The sequence below is a fragment of the Gossypium hirsutum genome, chromosome D13 (assembly GCF_007990345.1).
Source record: "Gossypium hirsutum isolate 1008001.06 chromosome D13, Gossypium_hirsutum_v2.1, whole genome shotgun sequence".
NCBI lineage: Eukaryota > Viridiplantae > Streptophyta > Magnoliopsida > Malvales > Malvaceae > Gossypium > Gossypium hirsutum.
In genome coordinates, this window is record NC_053449.1 from 51,751,921 (window position 1) to 51,777,563 (window position 25,643).

The 25,643-nt window shown below is 33.1% G+C and overlaps 1 protein-coding gene and 1 long non-coding RNA gene across 3 annotated transcripts in view; both read left to right on the forward strand.

Moving 5' to 3' along the window:
* The window catches only part of LOC107920189 (beta-glucosidase 18), a 39,354-nt gene extending 18,845 nt beyond the window's left edge, over positions 1–20,509 (forward strand). The window contains exon 12 of the mRNA XM_016849753.2: positions 15,343–20,509. Coding sequence (XP_016705242.1) covers positions 15,343–15,349 — 7 coding nt within the window. The 3' untranslated portion in view covers positions 15,350–20,509. The remainder of the gene's footprint in view (positions 1–15,342) is intronic.
* Positions 20,510–22,764: 2,255 nt separating this feature from the next.
* On the forward strand, positions 22,765–24,097 carry LOC121203623 (uncharacterized). 2 transcript variants are annotated; one of them, XR_005923005.1, is made up of 3 exons: positions 22,818–23,053; positions 23,329–23,681; positions 23,769–24,097. It is a non-coding gene; the product is annotated as an uncharacterized lncRNA (long non-coding RNA). The 2 variants fall into 2 exon arrangements; XR_005923004.1 differs by having other exon boundaries at positions 22,765–23,681.
* The last annotated feature ends 1,546 nt before the right edge of the window (positions 24,098–25,643 follow it).

Below are 25,643 nucleotides of genomic sequence, written 5' to 3' on the forward strand. Positions count from 1 at the left end.
CTTATATAAACTAACTTATAGGACTGATTTGCAGTAATGGTTCAAATACAGGGACTACTCCGCAACCTGTTCTTTTCCACGATCGTCAGCACATTCTTGATCTAAAATAATGATTTCACTCAATTAATCCAATCAACAGCGAAATTATTTCATTATGCAATTAAGCCTTTTTTTACATTTTACAAAATTGCCCTCAACTTTTCACTTTTGTTCAATTTAGTCTTTAAGCCCTAAACATGTAATTTATCCATTTTTCTTTTAAAACCCAAGCTTGTCGAATCTTCAAAGATTCCTCATCCAAACATTTTTTCAATTATTTCATACCAAACCCTTGTGATTTATCACTTAATCAATTTAGTCCTCAAACGTAAAAATCATCAAAAATTGCTTTACAAAATAATCCTATCTAGCAGCCAACTCAATAATCTTTCACAAAACTTCAAGAATAACTCAAACTCACCAATGGTATAATCTAAAACGTTTGAAAGTTTTACAAATTAGACATCGAGTTAGCTAAATCAAGCTAATACGAGCTCAAAAACATAAAAATTACAAGAAAATGACTAAATTAAGTTTACCATTCAAGGACCGAAAGTTTTGAAACTAAACCCTAGCTCCCCTTTTCTTTTCGTGAGAAGAATAAGATGAAGCAAGCTAAAATGAAAATGGTTTTAGCTTTTGTTTCTTTATTTTATCTATTAAACATTATAATAATATTATCACTTATAAAATATCACATTTTCTTCTTCTTCTTTTTAACTAAAGAATCCCACTAACTGTCTAACATAAATAAAAATGGTCTAATCACCATTTAAAATCTTTATTCAATCCTCATTCTAACATTTGACACATCTAATTAATAAAAACCAACTTTTACAACTTTAACAATTTAGTCCTTTTTACTTAATTAAATATCTAACCGTTAAAATTTTCTAAACCAAATTTTAATACAATACTAATAACCTCGTAAATATTAAATAATTAATATTTACAAATCGACACATCAAAATTGTTGTCCTGAAATCACTGTTTTTGACACCACTGAAAAACGGGTTGTTACATTGTGTCGCGACATACAACTTTGGATCTCACATCTGGAGTTTGTTCCACTGTGTTGCGACCCGGTTGTCATTCTTGACACTTTTGGGCCTCAAAATAGGTGTCTTGCACACTCAATTAACTCGTTAAAACTACCTTAAGGGTTCGTATTTGTAACACCCCCTAACCCCAAACCGTCGCCAGAACAGGGTTACGAGGCATTACCGGACATATCAAACAATTTACAAATAATTCTTAAATAAATAATGAACATATATAAAAGAATCATAAATTCATATAAATTTATGCTAATTGGCTTCTTTTTTATTATTTTAAAAATTTTGACAGTATTTTTGCTTATTTTTACTTAAAACCCCCTACAAACTTAAAACCAAAAACAACCCAATACCAATATTTCAATCAATAATTTTATACTTTAAAATGCTACTAATCATACTTAATAAATTGATTCACTATTTTATTTATCATTCAAAAGATTATAACCATTTACTCACAACCAAGATCATTTAGCATATATATATTTATATATATACAACTCGTGTTCAATCACCTAGTACATGCCACTTAAACAAAAGGAAGAAATACATCACCAAAATTTTCTTGATGGAGTTGGGATCTTTCTGGATGCTGAACTGGACCTTGAACCCTAATGACCTGCGCACGGAAACAACCGTACGCTAGGTATTTCATACTCAGTGGTATTACTATAATTTAAATTATTTAAGTAAAATAACAAATAAACATGTCAAATTATATAACAATTAATTCATAAATAAACTAATTTATTCTTAACTTTCATTTCTAAACAATAACAACTCAATTTGGCTATTCATCAATTTAATATCATATAACATTTCATTTGAACATAAATCTCTTCATGAATCTTTGATTCATTCTTTTCATTCTCATTTCTCAATTTCAATTCACTTTTCATTTCATGAATAAAGTCGATCATTTTCATTTGATTTTTTTGCTATTCCATTTATTTGCCCCTATTAACAAGACTTGGACTTTGGCGGATACACGGATTCAACCAAACACACTAGAATGGCACCCAGTGCCTCATCGGATAGTTCGAAGCAAAGTTGACCCCCAGTGTCCCATCGACCAAGCCGAAGTAAGTTGGTACCCAGTACCTCATCGAATCTATCCGAAGAAATATAGTGACACCCAGTGTCTCATCGACTCGAGGTCAAAGTATCCCTGAACTCTTCCAATCCTATAGCATGCCAACTATATCCGACTTAGTCCGACTAGTTAATAGGGTATTCAAATCATTCTTCTATTTCAAATTCACTTTCGATTCAATCACAATTCAATTCAATTTCACTTTCCACTTTTAATCAATACACAGTTCAGATAATTTCACTTCGATTCAATTTATTTCATTCACTTTTATTCAATGCAATATTTTAATACTCACCTCAATTTCACTTACCAAGTACTTTAATTGAAATTTAACAATTGAAAATAAATAAATTCAAATTATAGTAATACAAACCGTAAATCTCCTGTTTTAGTCCTCGATAGCTTTCTCCTTTCCTTTTGATGCCGATGCCTCATGTTCTTTGTTAGCTACGAAAATAATAATAATTTTCGCTATTAATTACAGCATTAAATTAAAATAAATAATTGAATTTCTAATCAATTCTTACCTTATTCTCAATTTAATCTTAACTAAGTTTACTTACTTTCCTAATTCAATTCACACTCTATTTCTATTCAAATTTCATCCAAACTCAAATTTAACTATTAAAATTTCAGCATATTTTCCTAATTTTGAATTTCCCTCAATTTAGTCCCTAAAACATAAAACTTATAACTTACTTCACAATTTAATCCTTTTATCAATTCTAACTTAAAATTCATTCAATTAAATCCCTAATTTAACAATTTGTCCAACATGAACCATGCTTAAAAACCTATAAACTTCCAAAACCTCAACTTATTTTCAACAAAACTTTGTTTTAAAACTTCTAAAATATCAAAATTAAGTAAAAAGGGCTTAATTGACTTACCAATCAAAGCTTTAAGCTTCAAAACCCCAATTTTCCCTTTTCTTTTTCTTTTCTTCTTTCATTTCCCCTGTTTCGAATTGCTCTCTGTTTCTTTTCTTTTCTTTTGTTTTATTTTTATTTCTTTACTTTATATTATAATAATATAATTTATTAATAATCATTTAATTAATAAATATCTTTTAATTATAACATAAGTGTATATACATACTTTTACTACATTTGTACAACTTTATCACCCTACATTTGGCACCATTTAATTTATTTATTTTATAATTAATTAATTAATATTTATAAATATCTTTATACTTAAATATTTATAAGTAATCATACATTTATTTTACAAGTGTAAAAATATATGCATGTCACATGTATAATTTTTACACCCTACATTTATCTTTTCTTAATTTATTACATAATAAGATAATAATTAAAATAATTAAAATAATAATTTAATAAAATATCTATTTAATAATTAATTATAAGTATTACAAATGTATGTATTTTATTAATACACTTGTATTAAATCATCACCATACATTTGTCTTTATTTAATTTATTTCTTAATATAATATCTTAACTTTAATTAATATAATTTATAATGCTTTTAATTAAATAATATTTTTATAATATTAATCAAGAAAGAAAATCTAAGATTTTTTCATGTATTGCCGCCTATTCTTAAGCCATTGGCTTATTTATTACCTATCTAGTCCCTCTTATTTTCTTTTGATCTATAATTAGACTTTTACCCTTTATTCAATTTAAATTTTTTCCTAATTTCTCTTAATTAAGCTAAATTCACCTATCTAAAACCTAATTAATCACACAACTAGTCTCGTAAGTATTTCTAATAATTATTTTTGAACTCAATTTACTAAGACGGAGGCCCGATAATGTAGTTTTCTGATGCTTGTGAATTTTGGGTCATTACAGTATTAGTCCAATAAGTCAACTAACTCAAATTTATTGAGTAAAAATGCTTATTTTACAAAAAATTAAATCTAAGCTACTAAAACTAAAAATGCAATAAGATAACATAAAATAACTTAAAAGCAATCTCGTTAAATGCCGAAAAGTACTTAATTTACAGATCAAATACCCTCACACTTAACTCTTTGCTTGTCCTCAAGCAAACAAGATAAAAGTAAAAGACAAAGAAAAGAAAACACATAAAACAACAATGTACTTCAGCACGCGTTGCACTCAAGATTGGTTTCGAAACATCTTAGATAGGGAAATTTGCTAAACAAGTAATTCTAGCTAGATGTCTAAACGATGCATGATTTTCACTTCAAACATGCTAGTTCAATAAGTTACAAGCTAAACTGGTTAAAGAAAGCTAAACACATAATTCCATCAATACACGAGCATAACATCTATGGTTGAAGAACACAGGTGGTTCGTATTCTACTTACTCAGTTTCTTTTATCCATATTTTGAACTCTAATATAATATTTACAAGTATAAGCAATTCACGAGTATTTGTGCCAATATGAGTGAGATTTTCTCAAATTCTCATATTTTTTTTTATTTTTTTCACTTTATTCACTCTTCACTCCCTTGACTTTGAATCGCTCTATGCTTTTCTCACAATTTTTTTGCTTTTAACCCTCACAATGCTTTTGTTCGCTCATTAAATTTCATTTCTAAGCACATAGTTGTAAGGTTTTTATACTTATTATACTATATTGTTTCAATAACCATGAATTCCATTAACTGAGTTATAAAATCCAAGCAACCTATAGTTCAAACAAACATCTATGTCTACTCATGTATACCTTTATCATTGTGTAACAACCCGTTTTCTAGTTGTGTTAGAAACAGTGATTTCGGTACCACAATTTCGACGTGTGAATATATAAATATTAATTATTGAATACTTATGAGGTCATTAGTGTCATATTTAAATTTGGTTCAGAAATTTTGACGTTTGTTTAGTTAATTAAAGAAAAAGAACTAAATTGTAAAAACTACAAAAGTGAATCACTATTAGTTTAAAAACGCTAATTGAGTGAAAAAGTGAAATTTAATGGTTTTATATGGAAATTTATCCATAGATGTGTTAGTGGACGGTTTGTAGTTAGTTTATAATGAATTTTAGTTAATTTAAAAGTTAAAAATAACTTAAATAAAACTTAAAACTTTTAAAAAAATAAACATCATCTTTTTCATTTGGTTTTTACCACTGAAAGCACCATTTTTGAAAGGTTGAGAGATTGGTCAAGCTTTTCCAAGTTGCATGTAAGTGTTATCTTTGTCGATTTTTCATAAATTTTATGTTTTTGAAACTGTTGCAGCTTAAACTATTTAGCCCAGAGACTATTTTGAAATACTTTAAAAGTTTTTAAACGTTTTCATTGATGTTATTCAAGCTTTTTAATTGATAATGGTTTAGTTTGAAGTTTAATGTTGAATTAGGACTTTTTTGTAAATAGATTTTGTATAGTTTTTAAGTTTAAGGACTAAATTGAAAGTATATAAAATTTGGTAAGATTTTCTTAAAAATTTTCAATATTAAAGGACTGTATAGGGATGGATAAGAATTCGGCACAATGAGTTTAAGGATTAATTGTGAAAATAAGCTTGTTTAAATTTTAGGGACTAAATTGAATAAAATGAAAAAGTTTAAGGCAATTGTGAAAAATATCAATAAAGAATTCATATGCATTAAAATGGATTATTATAAAATGTTTGGGCTGATAATTGAAATAAATTATTATTTAGATCAAGAGCCGGTAGATAATCGTAGAAAAGAGAAAACCATTTATTAGTCCTTGACATTTCAAACTTTGATGTTTAGCCCTAGTAAGTTCATACGGTTTAATTTAGTGTAATTTTTAATATTTTATTGAATTGTGAATTATGGATTTTCAGTTATTATCAACTTATAAACATATTTTCCAGAATAACAATTTTATCGGTTTTTATTAAAGAAGAGAGAATTTCTGTTTTCACCCCAAAAAGAAACTTTTTTCTAGTTCTATGTTTTGACTCAATTGGTTCAAGTCCACCCTCGAAGGAGTTTATGGTACTAAAATAGCAAAGAAGATCATTTGGTTGAAAGCCGAAAAACATTAAGGATCCACTTATCCAAAAACACAAGTACGAATTCAGTTCAAGTTTATTGCTATAAATATCACAAATCGAGTCGATTTTCAAAATTTTAATTTTCCACTATGCAAGAAAATCATTTTGAAACCGGATTTTTTCCAACACTGAGATGGTTGCACTCGAATTGTCAAACGTTTTACCTTATCGTAGGGCAATATCATTTACCTTTTCTTTCCCATCTTTTTGAGGATTATTCTTCATGTCACTAGGGATGTCTTGGCTAATTTGCTTTTGTAGCAAACTCATCATTTGACTCATTTGGTCATTGAGGCTATCTATTCGGGACTCAAGTTGGTCACACTTGACATGGACTTGTTGAAGCTCTACTTTCATTGTTTGCATCTCCCCTTCTATTTTTTCTAGCCTTTGACCACATACAGTGGGTCATTCCCAATGGGTCTGTCCTGAGAGCTCTACACATATGGAGGTTGGTAAGAAGGATTCGGTCGATTTTGCATTGGGTTTCCACCTCTTTGATTACCTCACCACTTCAAATTCAAATGATCTTTGCAACCATGGTTATATGTGTTTGAATAAGGGTTTCCACCCTTATTATTCAAATATTTTACCTCATCGGGCTGGCTTTCAGAATGTAACCCATAGCCTCGATCTGGCCCGTCATGGATGGTTTAATGATGGTTTCCAAGTGGTTCATCTTTTCCAGAATTTGCTGATACTTATCCTCCTTATGGATAGCTTTCACTGTTATTGATTTTGGATTGCAGGCGAACCTCTCATTAGGCTACATATATGAGTTCATAGCCATGCTGTCAATTAATTGACAGGCTCGCTCGTATGTGTGGTTCATAAAGTCTCCTCCGAATGTATTATCCAAACTGGATCTTAGATTACCATCCAATCCATTGTAGAAAATTTCCATTCAGAGCCACTCTTGCATCCCGTAATGAGGACACTTCCTCAATAGTAACTTAAATCGCTCTCACGCCTCGTAAAGAGTTTTGTCCTCAATATGCTTGAATTTGCAATATCGCGTCTTAACTGGATGGTTCTGCTGATGAGAAAGAACTTATATAAAAACTTTTCAACTAAATGATCCCATATAGTGATCGAACCTGGTTCCTACGAATTAAGCCAATCATACGCATTATCACACAATGAAAAGGGGAACAACCGAAGACAAATAGCATCATCGATGACCCTATTATATTTAAATGTGTCGCAAGTTAAAAGAACTGCTTCAAATATTAGTTGGAATGTTCCATCATGTTGCATCGGAACTGTAAGGTCTTTTGGATTATCTGAATTGTAGTCGTCTTGATCTCAAAATTATTGGCGTTAATCATCAGTCTCTCAATACTATCGCGCACGTCATCTAGAGTTGGTAGTGCATATTTGCGCAACGTCCTTTAAGTCATCATTAGCTCTACGCAAATTGTGCTTGTGGTTCAGGTGGATTGTCAAATAATGGTTTTTATCGAGGTAAATCAGCTACCACGAATGGATCTTTTTGCATCAGTTCATAGTTGCGTCTAAAAAATCACTCCGAGTTAGAATATGGCTTAATTGGAATGCTTCCACTTCGGGTCATACACTGAAATCAGAGACAAAGAATAAAAATTAGTAAATAAAAGTTAAAATTTAAAAACAAAAAAAAATAAAATAAATAAAAATCGTATCTATAATTTTCAACTTTTCTATTTATCCTACAAATGGTAGAAAATAAAATTAAATTTAATGCCGAAACCTCCTCGACAACGGCGCTAACAACTTGACCGTCGCCAAACGTGTGAACGTTTGGACTGAAAATACTGAAAAATATATATAATAAAGCAGCAGTTTCTGCAAGTATACGGGTCAAATTGTAATATAGTATTGTACAACGAGGTACAGGAAATACTCCGAAGATCGTACCCTAGGGAGAATGGATTAAATATAAAATTATCTTCTACAATAACAGGGCTAAACAATAATTATTGAAAATCATATTACTACAATTAATAATAAAAATTAAGGTGATAAAATAAAATAAAATTACTAAAAATATTAAAAAATAATGAAATCTCAATTAACAGACAGAAGATTAACTCGCTTCAATGTTCGTAATTAACTGCAAAACTCGAATTTTAGTGAATTAACTAATATCTAACAAGTTATTACCTTTCGACCTCTAACTGATTAATTAACCCATAAAAACTCACTTATCTTTCGACCTCGTAGTTTAAATCAGGATAAATTATGAGGTGTTTGGTAGACTTATCCTTTCGGCCTATCTACCTAGATTACTTCTTAGGGTCATCAATCCTAGGGTTTAAGCAGGCACAATTTAAGCCAACTAATTCTAAGATAAACCCTTATTTTTCCGTTAATTACTCCCACAATCACTCGTTAATCTTCCTAAAGGAATTAGCCACACATAAATCTAAATGACATTTTCCTTAGAAATAATTTAATCATGCAAAACGCACAAATTAAATTAAAAAAATAGATCTGTTTGATAAGCTAGATGTTCTCGGTTCCGCAAATTCCTTTAATAGCTAGCGAGATATCGATGTTAACAAGCGATAACTGAAAGAAAAAAAAATACTAAATTACTTAATAACAAAGGTTTGGACTCAAACCAAATCCAAGTCGAAGAATAAGAAATAAACAATTTTTGAAAATTACTTCAAATAGGCATACACAAGTACCAACTTATCTATAATGTTTTCAACCATTCAAAACAACACATAACTATACCATTATCATGATCAAAATTTGTCATATCTCAATATGCACATATAAGGCCTATCACATTGCCAATATACACATATATGCAAATATGAACATAATTTTTCCATATTCAAACATCAAACAAAATTTCAACCATTCACAAATTATGACATATAAAAGCCCTTAAGTACAGGCCACAATATCGAGCTTAAAATGAGTAAAAGTCTACCGAGTTGATACAGGGATAGTATGATCTTCGAGTTGATCCGACTGACGAGTTTCACAAACTGACAATCTACAGAGATGAGAAAACAACTAGGTAAGCATTTTAAATGCTTAGTAAGTCCATAGGTAATAAATGAAAACTTACCTCAATTTATAAATAATCATAATAAACTAAATAGCGTGACTTAATATACCTGACATAGGACATTCACTACAAATAGGTGAGTTTATCATAAACTGAGTCACATAGTGATTCACAATTTAATACCATATACATTATCGAATCATCATATACCATTTAAGCATCAAACTCGTAATATATCATTTTCATTTCTATTTCCATTAATCATTTAGCCTAATGAATTCTAGTAAATAAACCCAGGTACACGGGTAACTACATCACACCAAAGAGCATCGTAGTGCTAAATAGATAGCACAAAAGTGCTGATTAGAGAGTACCGAAGTACTGAATAGAGAGCACAGAAGTGCTAAACCCCTACAAGCGCACAACTAACCCTATTGGCAGGCTAATCATATCCTAATCATTTACTAAGTTCATGCGGGCATACATACTATATTTGTATCATTTAAATCATTGTAGGGTCATCATATACATATTATCCTATCAGAGAACATTTCTTTATAATTTAGTTCATGTCTCACTTTTTGTACCAAATCGTGACAAATTCAAAATTACATTTACATACAAACAATTTCATAATTCAATATATTTATATTTCTATTACATATAAGTACACCATACGAACTTACCTGGCAGAAATTGCGATAACAAGAAGTCAGGGACTAATTTGTAATTTTTCATTTTCCTTAGTTATCTTCCGGTTGATTCAATTCCTGATCTTAAAAATTGAAGGACCAAAGCTTGGAAGTTGAAACCCTATTTTGATTCTCCTTAGAATCGATGGTGAAGAGAAGGATGAAGAGAAATAGCTTTTATTTTTCTTTTAATTTATTTTTATACTTAGATTAATAATTACTAACCGTAATTAATTTAGATTAAACTTTATTAACTTATCACTAATCATAATTAAGCAAATATAAGTGGATGATAACATCATCATCCACCATTAGATGTGTTCAAAAGGTTAACCGAATGGTTAATCGAACCAAACTAGTATTAATTGAATTAACCAAACTTTTTAATCCTTTAACCGCTAATCGAACCGAAATTTTTTCAAAAATAATTAACTTAACCGAAATTTATATGTTTTTTTCTTGTTAAAACAAGTATAAAACATATCAAAAAAAATTTGATAACGTTCATTTGACCGAATTAATAGAATTAAAACTACATATAATTTGTATTGATAATTATTAAGTTTGGTTAATTTGGTTAATTACCCGATTTTGAATCGAATTAATCGATAACCGAACTTCCAAAAAATCATTAACCAACCTTTGACCGAATTAGATCGGTTAACCGACTGATTAACCGAATTAGATCAGTTTAGTCAGTTAATTCAGTTTTAACCGAAATTTGAACACCCCTATCAACCATCCAACATTATATTAGGTTCGATTGCCCAATTGATCCTTTAACTAATTAAAAATCTATAATAATTAACTTTTACCACTTATTTAAAATCATTGTACCATAATTAACTAACAATTCACCAAAAATTACTATACCAAAACTCAATATATTTCTGATTTAAACTCGTAAATATTAAATAATAATATTTACAGACTTACTCGTTGAAAATAGGGTTCCAAAACCACTATTTTCAATAACACTGAAAAACGAGTTGTTACAATGTCTCTATCTTCTGGGAGTCATCCGCTTCAATACCCAAGAAAAAACATCTCTCCAATTGGACTTGATAGACGGCATATTAGTTTTTAAATCAGTTTGCTTCTTTCCGATTAGACTAAGGACATGTTTAGATTCCTCTACTAATATAAGTTGTATTTCTGTATTACGATCCGACCACGTAATACCGCTTAGTATTAGTTAAATATTAGATAACTAGTGAACTAATATTTGCTTCTTTTTTGGTTTACGTGCAAAAACCACATGAGGACAATATACAAAGGGTATTAATGCAATTCATGAATAATTTTATTAACCAATTTGTTCAAAAAAATTATAAGTTTACAAACGAATATACTACACTTAGGGTACCAGATCCAACAATTTACTACACTCAAATCATTACTCGAATCAGTAAAAGTGTCTACAATTATAACACTATTGGCCAAGGAAGAGGACTTCTTCTTCGTAAACTTAAAGTCTGATGGGAAACCAATCTACCTGTAATAGTTTTCTCTCTTGTGTCCTTTGATCTTACAATGATCGCACACACCAATGAATTTTTTTCTTCTGAATCACACTTGAAGAATATAAAAAAGTTGGTTCAGACAAAACAATAAAACCTGAAAAATGTTGCTTCTGTGATTCTTCTTGCTTAATACAAAGATGGCAAGGGTTGCATCAACAATATTTGACTTTGAAAAACATTATAATAATCATTTAGATCCATCAAAAATTGAAATAAACTTTTTTGAGCAATATGTTCACTATTTTTCCTTGGTTGCTCACATAATAAGAAAAATGCACCAAAGCAATATACTCATCCCAAAAAAAGTCTTTAACTCGATAAAATAAACAAAAACAACACCTTGAACATGTGATTTAATCTCACTGACGTGGTTGTTGAAAGCACTAAAAATATCATATCCCTAATAAATAATGAAAAAGAATAGTAAAAGGGAAATAGGGTCAAATTCTCAGGGACTGGATTTGCAAAATATCTTGTTCCGTGAAATCTCGGTAGAATCTTGCCCAAGAAAACCTGCGTTCCTGGAAAAAAAATAAGAAAATAACAGAATTAAAAGTTTAGATCTAGAAACGAAAAATAAAATAAAACAAAATTAAGAATATTGAATCGAAAATTTGAGAAATTAAAAATAGAGTTGAAAGAAAGGAAATTCTTATGGGAGATTCCAGTCTCCAATTGTCTCGTTCCGCATTGGATTCAATCCTCGGCTTTTAGATGATCCTTTCCAAACCGAATAAGCCAGTTATAGTGGAAGAGGACGCCTACGACTACCAGCTCTAATGATTTAGACTTACAATTTAGTGAAACCTGACTCTAGCCAACAATCGTTTCTGTGGGATCGTCTTATGCTAGATCAACACTTCTCAATGGCGAATCCCACGCCATTTTGTCTCTTAGGCTCGCCAACCTCTGACACAGTAAGCTAACGAACCGACTGTGCAACCTTCCCAAAACATACAAAGCGTCAGCCCCATAGTGCGGAGAAAAGATGAAAACTCGACGAAGAGGCTAAGTACGGACTCTAAGCATCAAGAACCCTTTTTGGGGAATATCGATAACTTTCGGCCAGATGGGTTTAGTGGCTCATGTAGGAGTGAGCATTCGATCAAATCGAATCGAATCGAATCAAAAATTTTCGAGTTAATCGAGTTTTCGAATCTCATTTTATCATCCTAACTTTATTTGAAGTTTTCTCGAATCGAGTCGAGTGAGATGGAATTCGAATTGAATCGAATCGAATATATTTGTTCGAGTTAAATTTTAAAAAATAATTTGGGTCATTGTAACCATTGTCACCCATCGTAATAAAATTTATCCATCTTAATCAAATTTTTTATTAACTTTCATCACTTCATAATTTATTTATTAATTTTTTATATATTGGTTAGCTTCTTTTCTTGCTTAGTTGTTTCAATTATCTTCAGATTCTTATCACTATGTATTTTAAAATTAAAAAATATATTAAATGTAAAAATATGATTTTTTAATAAAAGTTATTTTAAAAATAAAATGTGAAATTGATACCAATATAAAATTTTAACACGAATATTTTATGGCATAATTAATAATTCAATTTTAATATAAATATTCAATATGACTAAACAATTCAATAATATAAATAATATAAAATGTGAAATTTAATTTAATAATATAAATAGTAAATATAAATAAAATTATTATTTATGTTTAGTGATTTTTTTGGATAATTTTGATTTTTTATTTGAGAGTAAAGGGTGAGAAGTAAAAGTTTAGGGGAAAAATAAAAAGTTTTGGGGAATAAAAGTTTGAAGGAAAGTAAATAGGAGGAGTAAAATTTTGTAGGGAAAATATTAGAAAAAAAATTGGAGGGGGGAGGGTTTGGGATAAATGGGAGGTGGGATAGGAAGGGAATAAAAGTTTTAGGGGAAAAGTGGGAGGGAGTAAAAATTTTAGGGGAAAATAAAAGGTTTTGAGGGTTTTTAGGAGTAAAATTTTGAGAAAAAATAAATGGGAGAGTAAAATTTTGGTGGGAAATGGATTTTGGGATAAAATATCATAAATAGCTCAAATTAGCAGGATCATACTCAGAATAAATACATAATTAAAACATAAAAATACGTTATTCTAGAGAGTTATCAAATTCCCCCTACTTAGCTCATGCTTGCCGTCAAGTATGGTTCTTATCTACTGTGAAAGTTAGATTCTGCCATAAAAGAAATACCACTCCAAAATTTTATAAAAATCAGTCAAAAATGCATATGAAAAATAAAGAGAACCCTATGCTTGCTTTAAGTAAAATAGAAAAAGTTTTCCAATTAATACACACAGAAATTAGAATCGACTTGAATTATTTAATGAAAATTAGGTAAATTACCAAACCTACCAAGACGCTCTATTTGTTTCCTCTTTTAGTCCCCAAATTATATATTTTTTCTTTTTTTCTTTATTTTGATTTATATTTATTTATTATTTATATTTTTTATACTTTAGGAATATACTGAACCTTTTGGCAAGAAGAGAGATGACAGCCAAGCACCCCACCCCGGTTACTCAGCCCAATAGACTCCTAATTATAATTTTTCTTAAGAACACATCGAACCTTTTGACGTGAAAAGAGATAACAGCCAAACACCTCACCCTGATTACTCAGCCTAACATGTTCTTAAAAATTAATTCCGGTTAGTGGAGTTTTACCTAACACATCACACGACCTTTTGACGCGAAATAGGATGAGAACCCAAGCACCCTATCCCGGTTACTCAGTCGGTCACGTTTTTAAGCTGCACTCATAACCACGGAAACATTAAGTGACATTTTATTAATAACTTTTTTTATGATGACTTTAGAGAAAAACAATCAAGTGTCAAAAATAAGTTTCAGTAATTACCTTAATAGTCATGAACATATTTTAGAATGCAAACAGTGTCCACTTTGTATTAAACTTGATCAATTTTACGAAAACAAAGATAAAGTTAACTCTATGAATCACAATTATTTTTAGCCTAATAAGAATAAAACAGTGGAGATGGCATCAATTATCGAAAATCCGTAATTTCCTCAGAAAACAAGAATCATGCTTGTAGGTCAAACAGTAGGCAATTCTTGGTAAAAATCTTGGGCATGAAAAGAGGTAGGAGATTCTAAATAAGTATGGGCAAAATGGAGCCTTAAGCCAAAAATAATCACAGCAACAGCAACAACAACCAAAATCACAGCAGAAAATTACAGTAATAACGAAGAGTACCTCCCCCTACTGAAAGCACTTTGTCCTAAATGTGGACGAAAAGAAATAAATAGGTAGAAAAGTTTAGAAAAACTCCCCGTGTTGTCACTGTCGATCACATATGATGGCAATGAGCTCGGTTAGTTGTTGGCCAAAGGTTTCAAGTCAGGCCACAATGCGCTCTAAACGTTGTTCAACGGTTTTCTTCGCATTTTCACTCTGTTTTATCTAAGCAAAAGAAGAAAAATTTATTAATATCCAAATAAGTAATAAATAATAAAAAAAAGTAATAAATAAAGTAAAGAAAATAAAATAAATAAATAAATAATAAAAATTGGCTTACCTCCCAACAAGCGCTTGTTTAACGTCGTTAGCTCGACACCGTTATTGGTTCTATGGTGGTTCCAAATGGATTTTCTCAACCGTGTGGGCTTGAAAATTCTCATAAAATGGCTTCAACCGCTGGCCATTGACTACGAACCGCTTTCCAGATTCTTCACTCTCTATTTCAATCGCTCTATATGTGAACACTTCAGTAACAATAAAAGGTCATTGCCCTCATGATCGAAGCTTACCTAGAAATAACTTTAACACGGAGTTATAAAGTAAAACTTTTTGTCCTACCGAAAAATGCTTCTGAGCTATTTTCTTATCGTGAAACAACTTTATCTTGTCTTTATAAATGCGAGCATTCTCGTGGGCATCATTGTGAATTTCTTCTAACTCTTGGATATCTAATTTCTTGCCTTTCCTACAGGTTCTAACTCTATGTTACATTGTCGAATGGCCAAATAGGCTTTATGTTCCAATTCGACAAGAAGGTGACAAGCTTTGCCAAAAACAAGTCGATACGGGGTCATGCCAATCGGTCCCTTATACGCAGTCCGATAGGCCCAAAGTGCGTCATTTGGCCGAAGGCTCCAATCCTTTCGGTTGGGACGGACTGTTTTCTCTAAAATAGTCTTGATTTCCCTGTTCGAGACCTCGGCTTGATCGTTCATTTAGGGATGGTAAGTCGTAGCTATACGGTGGTGGACTCCATATTTTGCCAACAGTGCCTCCATGACCTTATTGCAAAAGTGGGTACTATAATCACTGATTAGGGCTCGAGGTGTGCCAAACCTAGAAAAAAATATTTCGTTTTAGAAACTCCACAGCAATTTTGGCATTATTATTATGAGTAGGCTTTGCTTCTATCCGCTTAGAAACATAGTCTACTGCAAGAATTATATATACATTGCTAAATGAAGAAATGAATGGGCCCATGAAATCGATGCCCCATACATCAAAGATTTCGCATACATGAATCAGGGAAAGGGGCATTTGATTTTGTTTAGTGGTGTTACTTGTATGTTGGAACCTATTGCAAGACTTACAGAAGCTATATGAGTCTCAAAAAATTGTGGGCCAATATAGCCCACATTCTAACACCTTATAAGCGGTCCGCTTAGGGCCAAAGTGACCTCAGCAAGATTTAGCATGACAAAAATTAAAGATGGAAGTTACCTCAGTTTCTAGAACACATCTTTGTATTATTTGGTTTGAACAGTGTTTCCACAAGTATGGGTCATCTCAAATGTAATATCGAGCGTCGCGTCTGAGCTTGTCTCTCACAGAACGTGCTAACTCAGTGGGTAATGATCATGTGGCTAAAAAGTTTACTATATTTGCATACCATGGGAGACGTGCCTCAGTCGAGAATAGGCTCTCATCAGGGTATTCTTTCTTAATAGGGATGTCGTCAAAAGGTACTTTTATTATGCTTAAGTGGTCAGCCACTAAATTCTCATATCCCCTTTTGTCTCGAATCTCGATGTCAAATTCTTGGAGCAGTAAAATCCACCTAATGAGCCTCGGTTTTGCTTCTTTCTTCGCGATCAAGTACTTGAGGGTTGCATGATCAGAAAAAATAATTACTTTAGATCCCAATGAATAAGGTCAAAATTTATCTAAAGCAAATACAACTGCTAAGAGTTTTTTTCAATAGTGGTGTAGTTGTTCTACGCAGCATTTAGGGTTTTTGAGGCATAACATATGACATGTGGTTCTTTGTCTATCCTTTTCCCCAACACGGCTCTTACACTGCGCTCGCTGGCATCACACATAATTTCAAACGGGTATTTCCAATCTGGCGGTTGCACTATAGGAGCGAAGACTAACTTTTGCTTGAGTGTATCAAATGCCTCCTTACATTTTGAGCCAAACTCAAATTTCTTATCCTTCTACAACAACTCACACAGTGGTTCAGCTACCTTCGAGAAGTTCTTTATGAAGTGCCTGTAGAACCTTGCATGGCCAAGGAAAGAATGAATTTCCCTCACTGTGAAGAGATAAGGCAAAGAATTTATAATATCCATTTTTGCCTTATCGACCTCAATTTCTTTAGATGAAACAACATGACCCAGAATTAAACCCTTGTCACCATAAAATGACACTTTTCATAATAAGACAAGATTAAATTCTATGCACCTCCTTAAAATTATAGTTAGGTTTTTAATACATTCATCAAAACAATTCTCATATACAGTAAAATCATCCATAAAAACTTCGATAATTTTTTCCACATATTCAGAAAATATACTTATCATACATCTCTGGAAGGTGGCCGGCGCATTGCAAAGACTAAATGGCATCCTTTTGTACGCAAATGTACCGAATGGGCATGTAAAAGTGGTTTTTTCCTGGTCCTCCGGTGCGACTGAAATTTGAAAGAAACCGGAGTATCCGTCAATACAACAAAAGTGAGTTTTTCCGGCTAATCTTTCAAGCATTTGATCTATAAAAGGAAGGAGGAAATGATCTTTTCTAGTGTGAGTTCAACTTCTTGTAATCAATGTAGACGCGCCACCCATTTTGTACTCGGGTAGGTTCCAAGTCACCTTCAGCATTTTTCTTTACTGTCACGCCCATTTTCTTAGGCACGACTTGTACCGAACTTACCCACCTACTGTCAGAAATAGGGTAAATTACGTCAGCGCCCAGAAGCTTGATTATTTCTTTTTTTACTACCTCCATCATATTCAAATTTAGCTGTCTTTGCGACTCTCGCCTCAGTTTCGTGTCTTTCTCCAAGTAGATCATATGTGTGCACGTCAAAGGGCTTATCCTTTTTAAGTCTACAATGGTCTAGCCAATCGCCTCCTTATGACTTTTTAGTACATGAACCAAACTTTCCTCTTCATGTGTGGAGAGTCTATTGGAGATTATGACTGGTAAGGTATTACCCTTCCCCAAAAATGCATATTTCAGGTGCTCAGAAAGCGGTTTCAACTCCAACTCTGGTGCCTGTATAACAGAAGGTAATAGTTTAGTATTTGGAGATAATAACTCATTAACAAATTCAAATTCATCAAGTTCAGAATTATCTCCATAAATTGACTCAAAAGACTATTCCGCCAAAGAGCCAATTATGTCGATACGATTTACGCTCAAGATTTCGCTTGGATGGCTAATGGCGTCATAGACATTAAACTTTATGATCTCCCCATCAAACTCCATCGTGAGAGTTCCACTTCGAACGTCGATTTTAATATTAGCCGTACTAAGGAACGGTCGACCCAGTAGGAGATTTGAAGATCCAAGAGTACTATCCTCCTCCATTTTGATCACATAAAAATCTGCAAGGAAAATAAGCTCGTTAACTTTTACCAGAACATCCTTAAGGACTCTTTTTGGATGCACAACAGACCTATCTGCCAATTGAATGATAACACCTATTTTTGTAAAAAAACCCGCGTTAAGTGATTCATAAATAGAATACGGCATTACATTTATAGAAGCCCCTAGATCACACATAGCCTTCTTAATTCCCAGATGGCCTATTTTGCATGGTATTGTAAACATGCCCCTATCCTTACATTTTGCCGGCATTTTTCGCTGTAACACTGCAGATACATTCTCACCAACATTCACCATTTCATTACCTGTTAATTTTCGCTTGTTGGTGCAAAGCTCTTTAAGAAATTTAGCATACTGCGGTATTTGCTTGATGGCGTCTAACAGCAGAATGTTGATTTCAACATTCCTAAATGTCTCGAGAATTTCTTTGTCCTCTTTACCTCTTCGACACTGGTTGAATCATTCTAGAAATAGAGGTTAAATTTTAGGCAATGAAGGCTTCGGTCAGACCTGTTCATCTTTCTCAGGTTTTCCCTGGGCAATTTCTTTTCCAAGACTCTTGTTAGGAATCGGTTCCAGTACCTTTCCGCTTCGCAACGTCACTGCATTTGCATTTTTTCTAGGGTTTGGTTCTGTTTGTGACGGTAGCTTCCCTTGAGAGGTCAATTTCTCGATCAATGTGGTTAACTCTCTGATGGACGCCTCGGTTTTTGTTGAAAATCCTTCGTCTCTTTTTAGAAATTAAGAGTTTGCTGTTGGATTCGCTGTTGAAAATCAAGAACATTAGCTGCTAACTTATTGACCATGGTTTCTTGAGAATTACCTGAACCTTACAGCTGTTGCAGAAACCGATTTTGGTATGGCTGGTTATCTCGTAGATTGGCCCCATAACTTAAGTTAGGGTGGTCCTTCCACCCTAGATTGTAGGTATTAGCGTAGGGGTTGTATCGCCTTTGTGGCAGCCCAGGGAAATTTCCCATAGTATCTAGATGGGCCATGGTATCATCATACAAACCAGGACATGTATCAGTTGCATGATTAGGTGTAACACATATTCCGCATAACCGGGCTTTCTTTGATTTTTCTGCAATAAGAGAGTTCATCATATTAGTAAGTCTATCAACTTTATCCTCTAAGCTGGAATTACTTAGCTAGTGAACCCTTTTAGGGGGTTTAGTATTGGCTCAAAACTGTTGAGAATTTGTAGCCATCGTGGATATCAAGTCTCTCGCTTGTTGGGGAGTCATGTTGACCAATGCTCTTCCACTAGCGGCGTCTACCATATTCATCTCCATTGGCTTCAAACCTTCGTAAAAGTATTGGAGGAGAGATTGATCTATTATACCATGTTGTGGGTACCTTGGACACAACTTCTTAAACCACTCCCAATAATCGTAAAGGGACTCAGCTTCTTTTTGCCTTATTCCAACAATCTCTCTTCTTAGCTCAGCTGCTCGAGACACTGGAAAAAACTTGTTCAGAAACAAACGAGATAGATCAGCCCAAGTTGTAATAGATTCAGGGGTAAATAAAATAACCATTCCTTAGCGGAATTTACTAGGGAGAAACGGAAAGCACGCAATTTAATCTGATCCTCAGTTACTCCCTGAGGTTTCATGCTAAGACAAACCATATGAAACTCTTTCAGATGCTTGTGGGGAGTTTCATTTTACAACCCACGAAAAGTTAGCAGTAACTGGATTAGACCTGACTTCAACTCAAAATCGGTATCCACAGTAGGATATGCTATGCACAATGGCGGTTGTTCTGTCGAAGCTTCAGCCAGTTGCCGAATTATTTGAGCCATTGGTTGGTACGCTATTAACCCTAGCGTTAAGCACTTCTTCTGGTGAGTCGACTTCTACTTTTTCGCTTTCAAGTGTTCGAGTAGGGTTTTCATTAACCCTAGACTCAGCTTCGTCGTCGACTTCGATTTCTGGCGGTGGGTTACTTTGAGTTCCAACCACCACTGACTACTTTTTTTTTTAACTTTGTCTCCTTGCGATTGGCTGTAGGAATCTTCTCAATTTCTGAATCGAATGCAAGAATACCTAGAGCAGATCTAGTCATAAAAAACAAAAAAAATAAGATTAGTACGCTGCCAGTCCCCGGCAACGGCGCCAAAATTTGATGCAATCGTTGAAAGCACCAAAAATATCCTATCCCTAATAAATAATGAAAAAGAATAGTAAAAGGGAAGTAGGGTCAAGTCCTTAGGGACTGGATTTGCACAATATCTTGTTCCGTGAAATTCCGGCAGAATCTTGCCCAAGAAAACCTGCGTTCCTGGAAAAAAAATAAGAAAATAACATAATTAAAGGTTTGGATCTAGAAACAAAAAATAAAATAAAACAGAATTAAGAATATTGAATCGAAAATTCGAGAAATTAAAAATAGAGTTGAGAGAAAGGAAATTCTTATGGGAGATTCCAGCCTCCAGTTGTCTCGTTTCGCATTGGTTTCAATCCTTTTAGATGATCCTTTCTAAACTGAATAAGCCAGTTATAGTGGAAGAGGACGCCTACGACCACCAGCTCCAATGATTTAGACTTACGATTTAGTTGAACCTGACCCTAGCCAACAATCGTTTCTGTGGGATCGTCTTATGCTAGATCAACACTTCTCAATGGTGAATCTCACGCCATTTTGTCTCTTAGGCTCGCCTACCTTTGACGCAGTAAGCTAACGAATCGATTGTGCAACCTTCCCAAAACATACAAAGTGGCCGCCTTTGCATACGTTGAAAAGCTTACTTCTTAAGGGACATGGACGGAAGCGTCAGCCCCATAGTATGGAGAAATGATGAATACTCGACGAGGAGGCTAAGTACGAACTCTAAGCTTCAAGAATCCTTTTTGGGGAATATCAACAACTTTCGGCTAGATGGGTTTAGTGGCTCATGGTTGTGGTGGAAAAGAAAATAAATAAAATAAAAATAGAGATTTTATTGAAAGAAAATAAGAGAAGAACAAAAGCCTAGACTTTTGGGGAGAGAGTGTTTACAGAAAAAGATTCATCTCTTTTGAGTCACTTCACCCCTTATTTATAGTGCTAAGGGAGATAGTCTAATCCTACTTAAATTTCCAAAAGATAAATACATTTAATTGAAGATAAATAAAGATAAATAAAATTAAATCCTAAAATTAAATAATCCTTAATAATTATCTTAATATTAATTATCCTAATATAATTAAAATAGAGTCTGATAGAATAAAATTTCTTCTTTTTTCATTTCAACCATTGTGTCCTCCATGCTTGCACTTTTGGCACCAACTTTTTCTTGTGCCGCATATTGGCTCATTTTATCTCTAAATTCACGCTTTTGGCCCTTAATTTTGTTTTTGCCTCAAATTTAGTCCCTATGAGATAAAAGATAATAAATAACTCAAATTAGCAGGATCATACTCAGAATAAATACATAATTAATACATAAAAATACGTTATTCTAGAGTGTTATCACTCACAATAAAAGTCAATGAATCCTAAATCCACTCACCTTATTAAACCGTTCTTGATGATCTTTCCAAACAAGTGTTGTACTAGAAGCAAATACAATACTTGCTGAAAATTCTTTACTGATTGTGTTGAAAATCCATGACAATACAATGGCATTGTAGCATTCCTATTGAGAATGAAATGCAATGTAGTCGAATCTTTAGTACATTAGCCAAGTTTATTCTTGGCCAACAATGCAATATGCATAGAACAACTCCAAATATTGTAATTTTTAATTCCAAGAAGTTGATAAGAGACTAACAACCCTCCTGGTGTGTCTGATGAATGCAAATAAAGAGGATAATCGAAATAAATGGATGAAACGACTTGTTGTGGCATAGACTCCAATTGTATACTCGCCATGAATCTTTGAGTAAAAAACAATTCAAGAAAACAAGTCTTGAAAACAAAACTGATAAACAACAGAGAGAAAAAAACGCTAAAAAATAGAAACAAGAATAGAAAGTTCAGCAAAACTACAATGGGCAACAAAACCACGATGGCTGAAAAGATCAGATCGGCGACGAACTTAACTCTGATACAATATTAAAATACTAATAATGACCTGAAATAGTGATTAGAGAAGAAAGAAACAATAAATATTTGAAGAGATTTTATTGATATTTATTTCTAAAAATCATACTCCATAAAATTATAACCAAGAGCTATTTATACTAAAGCTACGAACAACTAATTCTTAACTAATTAGCAATTAGATAACAACTAACTACTAACTAACATCCTTTAGTTCTCCACAAATTTTTATTATTTAAATTAAATAGTAATTTGTTTCCATTACCAAAGTCCCATAATGATACATGGGAAAGATAACAGGAGAAATTTAGGTGGATTTGGTCCAAATCCATGAACTTTTGCTCGAGGTTTAACAAGTTTAAATCAACTCTCTTTTTTTTTTTTAGCAAAATCGTACTGGGCTTTTATAAAAATAAAATCAAAATGAATAGAGAAACAGACCTCATGTCCAAGGGCCACTTCACAGCCCACTACAGAAGCCTAACAAGTTTTCGATAACAACATTGAGAAATAGATAAAGAGAAAACAAAATTAAAGAAAAAACAAAGCATTAAAACCCCACTTTCTCGAGAAAGCCATCATCCGTCCTATCATCTGTCCAGCCATAATTACCTGACGGTTTAACTTTCCCAAAACCCTCTTGCCGTCCAAAATGCTCCCCTTGTTTCCAGATAGTCATTTCCTCCAAAAAAACCATTTCTTCTCCCATGTTTTGAATCCCAGGGAGCAAACATTGCCTTTCTTCAAAGACTTCAGTCTGGTTCTCTGATCCAATCGTCTTCTAGTGCTTTAACTGCATATATTGGCACTAATCCTTCCAGGTAAAACTCTTCCCTTTTCTTCAAGCTTTTAGTTGCTATAGTGTCTGCCAGATTGTTTGCTTTACGACGAACATGTTGGAATTTGAGTAATCTAAACTTGCTCTGCAAAGCCTTTATGTCTTGGATAATAGAACATATTTTTTATTTGTCTCTAAAGTCTGAAATGCATTTCTTAATGACTGATATCGAGTCCCTTTCAATATGGATTTTATGGTCTTTTAGTTGTAACCCTAGTTTTACTGCCTCTAAACATGCATGTACTTTTGCTGCGAAAGTCGAACCGACGTTCTCATGGATGGTTGCTTTTGAGGCGATCACTTTGCCCCTTCCATCTTGAGCAACCACTCCCAATCCTACTCTGAAGAAATCCTTATTAAAGTCGGCATCAAAATTGATTTTTATATCCTCTCTAGAAGAAGGAACCCACGTTTCTTTGATTATCTCCTTGTTAAGTCATTTATCCTCTAAGCAGTCCAACTCTTTTATATATCTATGAATGAAAAAATCCATATCCTTACTCGATTTGTTTATTTGTTCATGCACATATTTGTTCCTCTCCGTCCATAAGACCCAAAGGGAGATACAGATCACTTGCCTCTAGGAATTTGGACAATTATCAAAAGCCCAAGTAAGCGATTCAAACCAGTCTTAAATATTATTTGGTATTCGCCACTGTAAATTCACTAATCTCCATACTTCTATTGCAACAAGGTAGATAAGGATGACATGTGGTGCGTTTTCTACCTCTTTCCCACATCGTGGATACTCTATGTTTGTTACCAGTCTCTTAAAATGAAGGTTTCCTTAGTTAGGATAAAGTTTTTTAGATGCGCCATACTGTAATTTGAACTTTAGGTAGGACTTTTAAATTCCATAGTGTTCGATAGAAATCTCTTGAAATGAGTTGTAATGTATTTAAAGTAGGAGTAGGAATACCCATCTGTAATAGTTTGTAGACACTGTGCATCGAGAACACTCCTGATGGCTCACCCCTCCAAGCTAGATCATCTTCATAAGAAATTACTGCCAGTGTGATTTGAAGGATCCTTTCCGCATCAAAGGTATTAGAAATTATCTCTTCTCTCCATTCTCTTTTATTATTATCAATGAGCTCAACAAAATACTCCAAATTGCAATTATCAACTGGATGACTTATCCCGTAATTATCAAAACCTGGTAACCATGCATGATTAAAAATAGAAACATTATCACCCTTTTCCACCCTCCAACACGTGCCTTCCTGATGCATTTTTCTCGTCGCCCATATATTATTCCACGTGTGGGAAGCATTATGTTTTAAACTTGCTTGTAAAAATTTCGAATTGGGGTCATATTTTGCTTTTAAAACTTTTGCCGGTAAAGAATTTAAGTTTGAAATAAGTTTCCACCCTTGTTTTGCTAGAAGGGCTACGTTAAAATTCGCTAAACTTTGAAACCCCAAACCCTTATTTTCCTACAAATCAAATAGTTTCCCCCATGCGTACCAATGTAAGCTACGTTTTCCATGAGATTTCTACCTTCAAAACCTGGCAATTATTCCCTCCAGTTCTTCACGTAACAATTTGGGTAGCAGAAAACAAGCCCTACAATAAGTTGGAATAGACAGTAAGGCTGCTTTCCCTCCTTGCGGTAAAAATCGTGTTCTCCAGTTGTACATTTCTTTTTCATCCGGTCCTTTTAAGATTCAAGTAAAGGCTTTTTTTTTCCTTCTACAGACCACATGAGGAAGACCCAAGTACTTCTTTGGATTATTTAAATATCTCGCTCCCAGCTCATTAGATAATTATACTCGTACACTTTCAGGAGTATTCATACTGAAAAAATCGGAGATTTGACAAAATTCACACATTGTCCCAAGCAATCTTCGTATTCTTTCAATACTTTTTTCAAAACAGTTGCACCTCTTGTAGTAGCTTCCCTAAAAATGAATGCAGTCATCTGCAAGGAGTAGGTGCACCTTTAATTTCCCCTCACTACCAGCAAGACGCATTAGAGTGGATAGACCCTCACTGCAAATCAAAAAAAGAAATGGGCTTAAGGGGTCTCCTTGCCTTAGCCCCCTTCTAGGGTGAAAAAGGTCTTCTCTCAGTACATTTATGCTTATTGAATAAGAAACAGTTGATATACACTTAATCACCATATCCACTCAGGCCTTTGCAAAACCCATTTTAATCATCATCTCTTTTATAAAACCCCATTCCACTTTATCGTAAGTTTTACTTATGTTTAGGGCCATCAGACCTTTACTTCCTCCTCTTTTTTGACCAAAAGTGTAATATCTCAAATGCCAGTAAGATATTATTCGATATTAGCCTGCTCGGCACAAAAGTGCTTTGAAAACTATCAATACAAAAGTCTAAGACTTTTTAGAAACAATTGGCGATCATTTTTGCCACCAATTTCTAGATGACATTACACAAGCTAATCGGTCTGAACTTATTCATGTTTGTTGGGTTTTGGAGCTTTGGTATGAAAAAATATTAGTAACGTTCATATTTTCTATGCTCATTTATCTTTAAGGATACTTCAACAAAAAAGACTAACCTCCTTTCCTATAGTATGCCAGCGTCGTTGGAAAAAGATGGCCAGA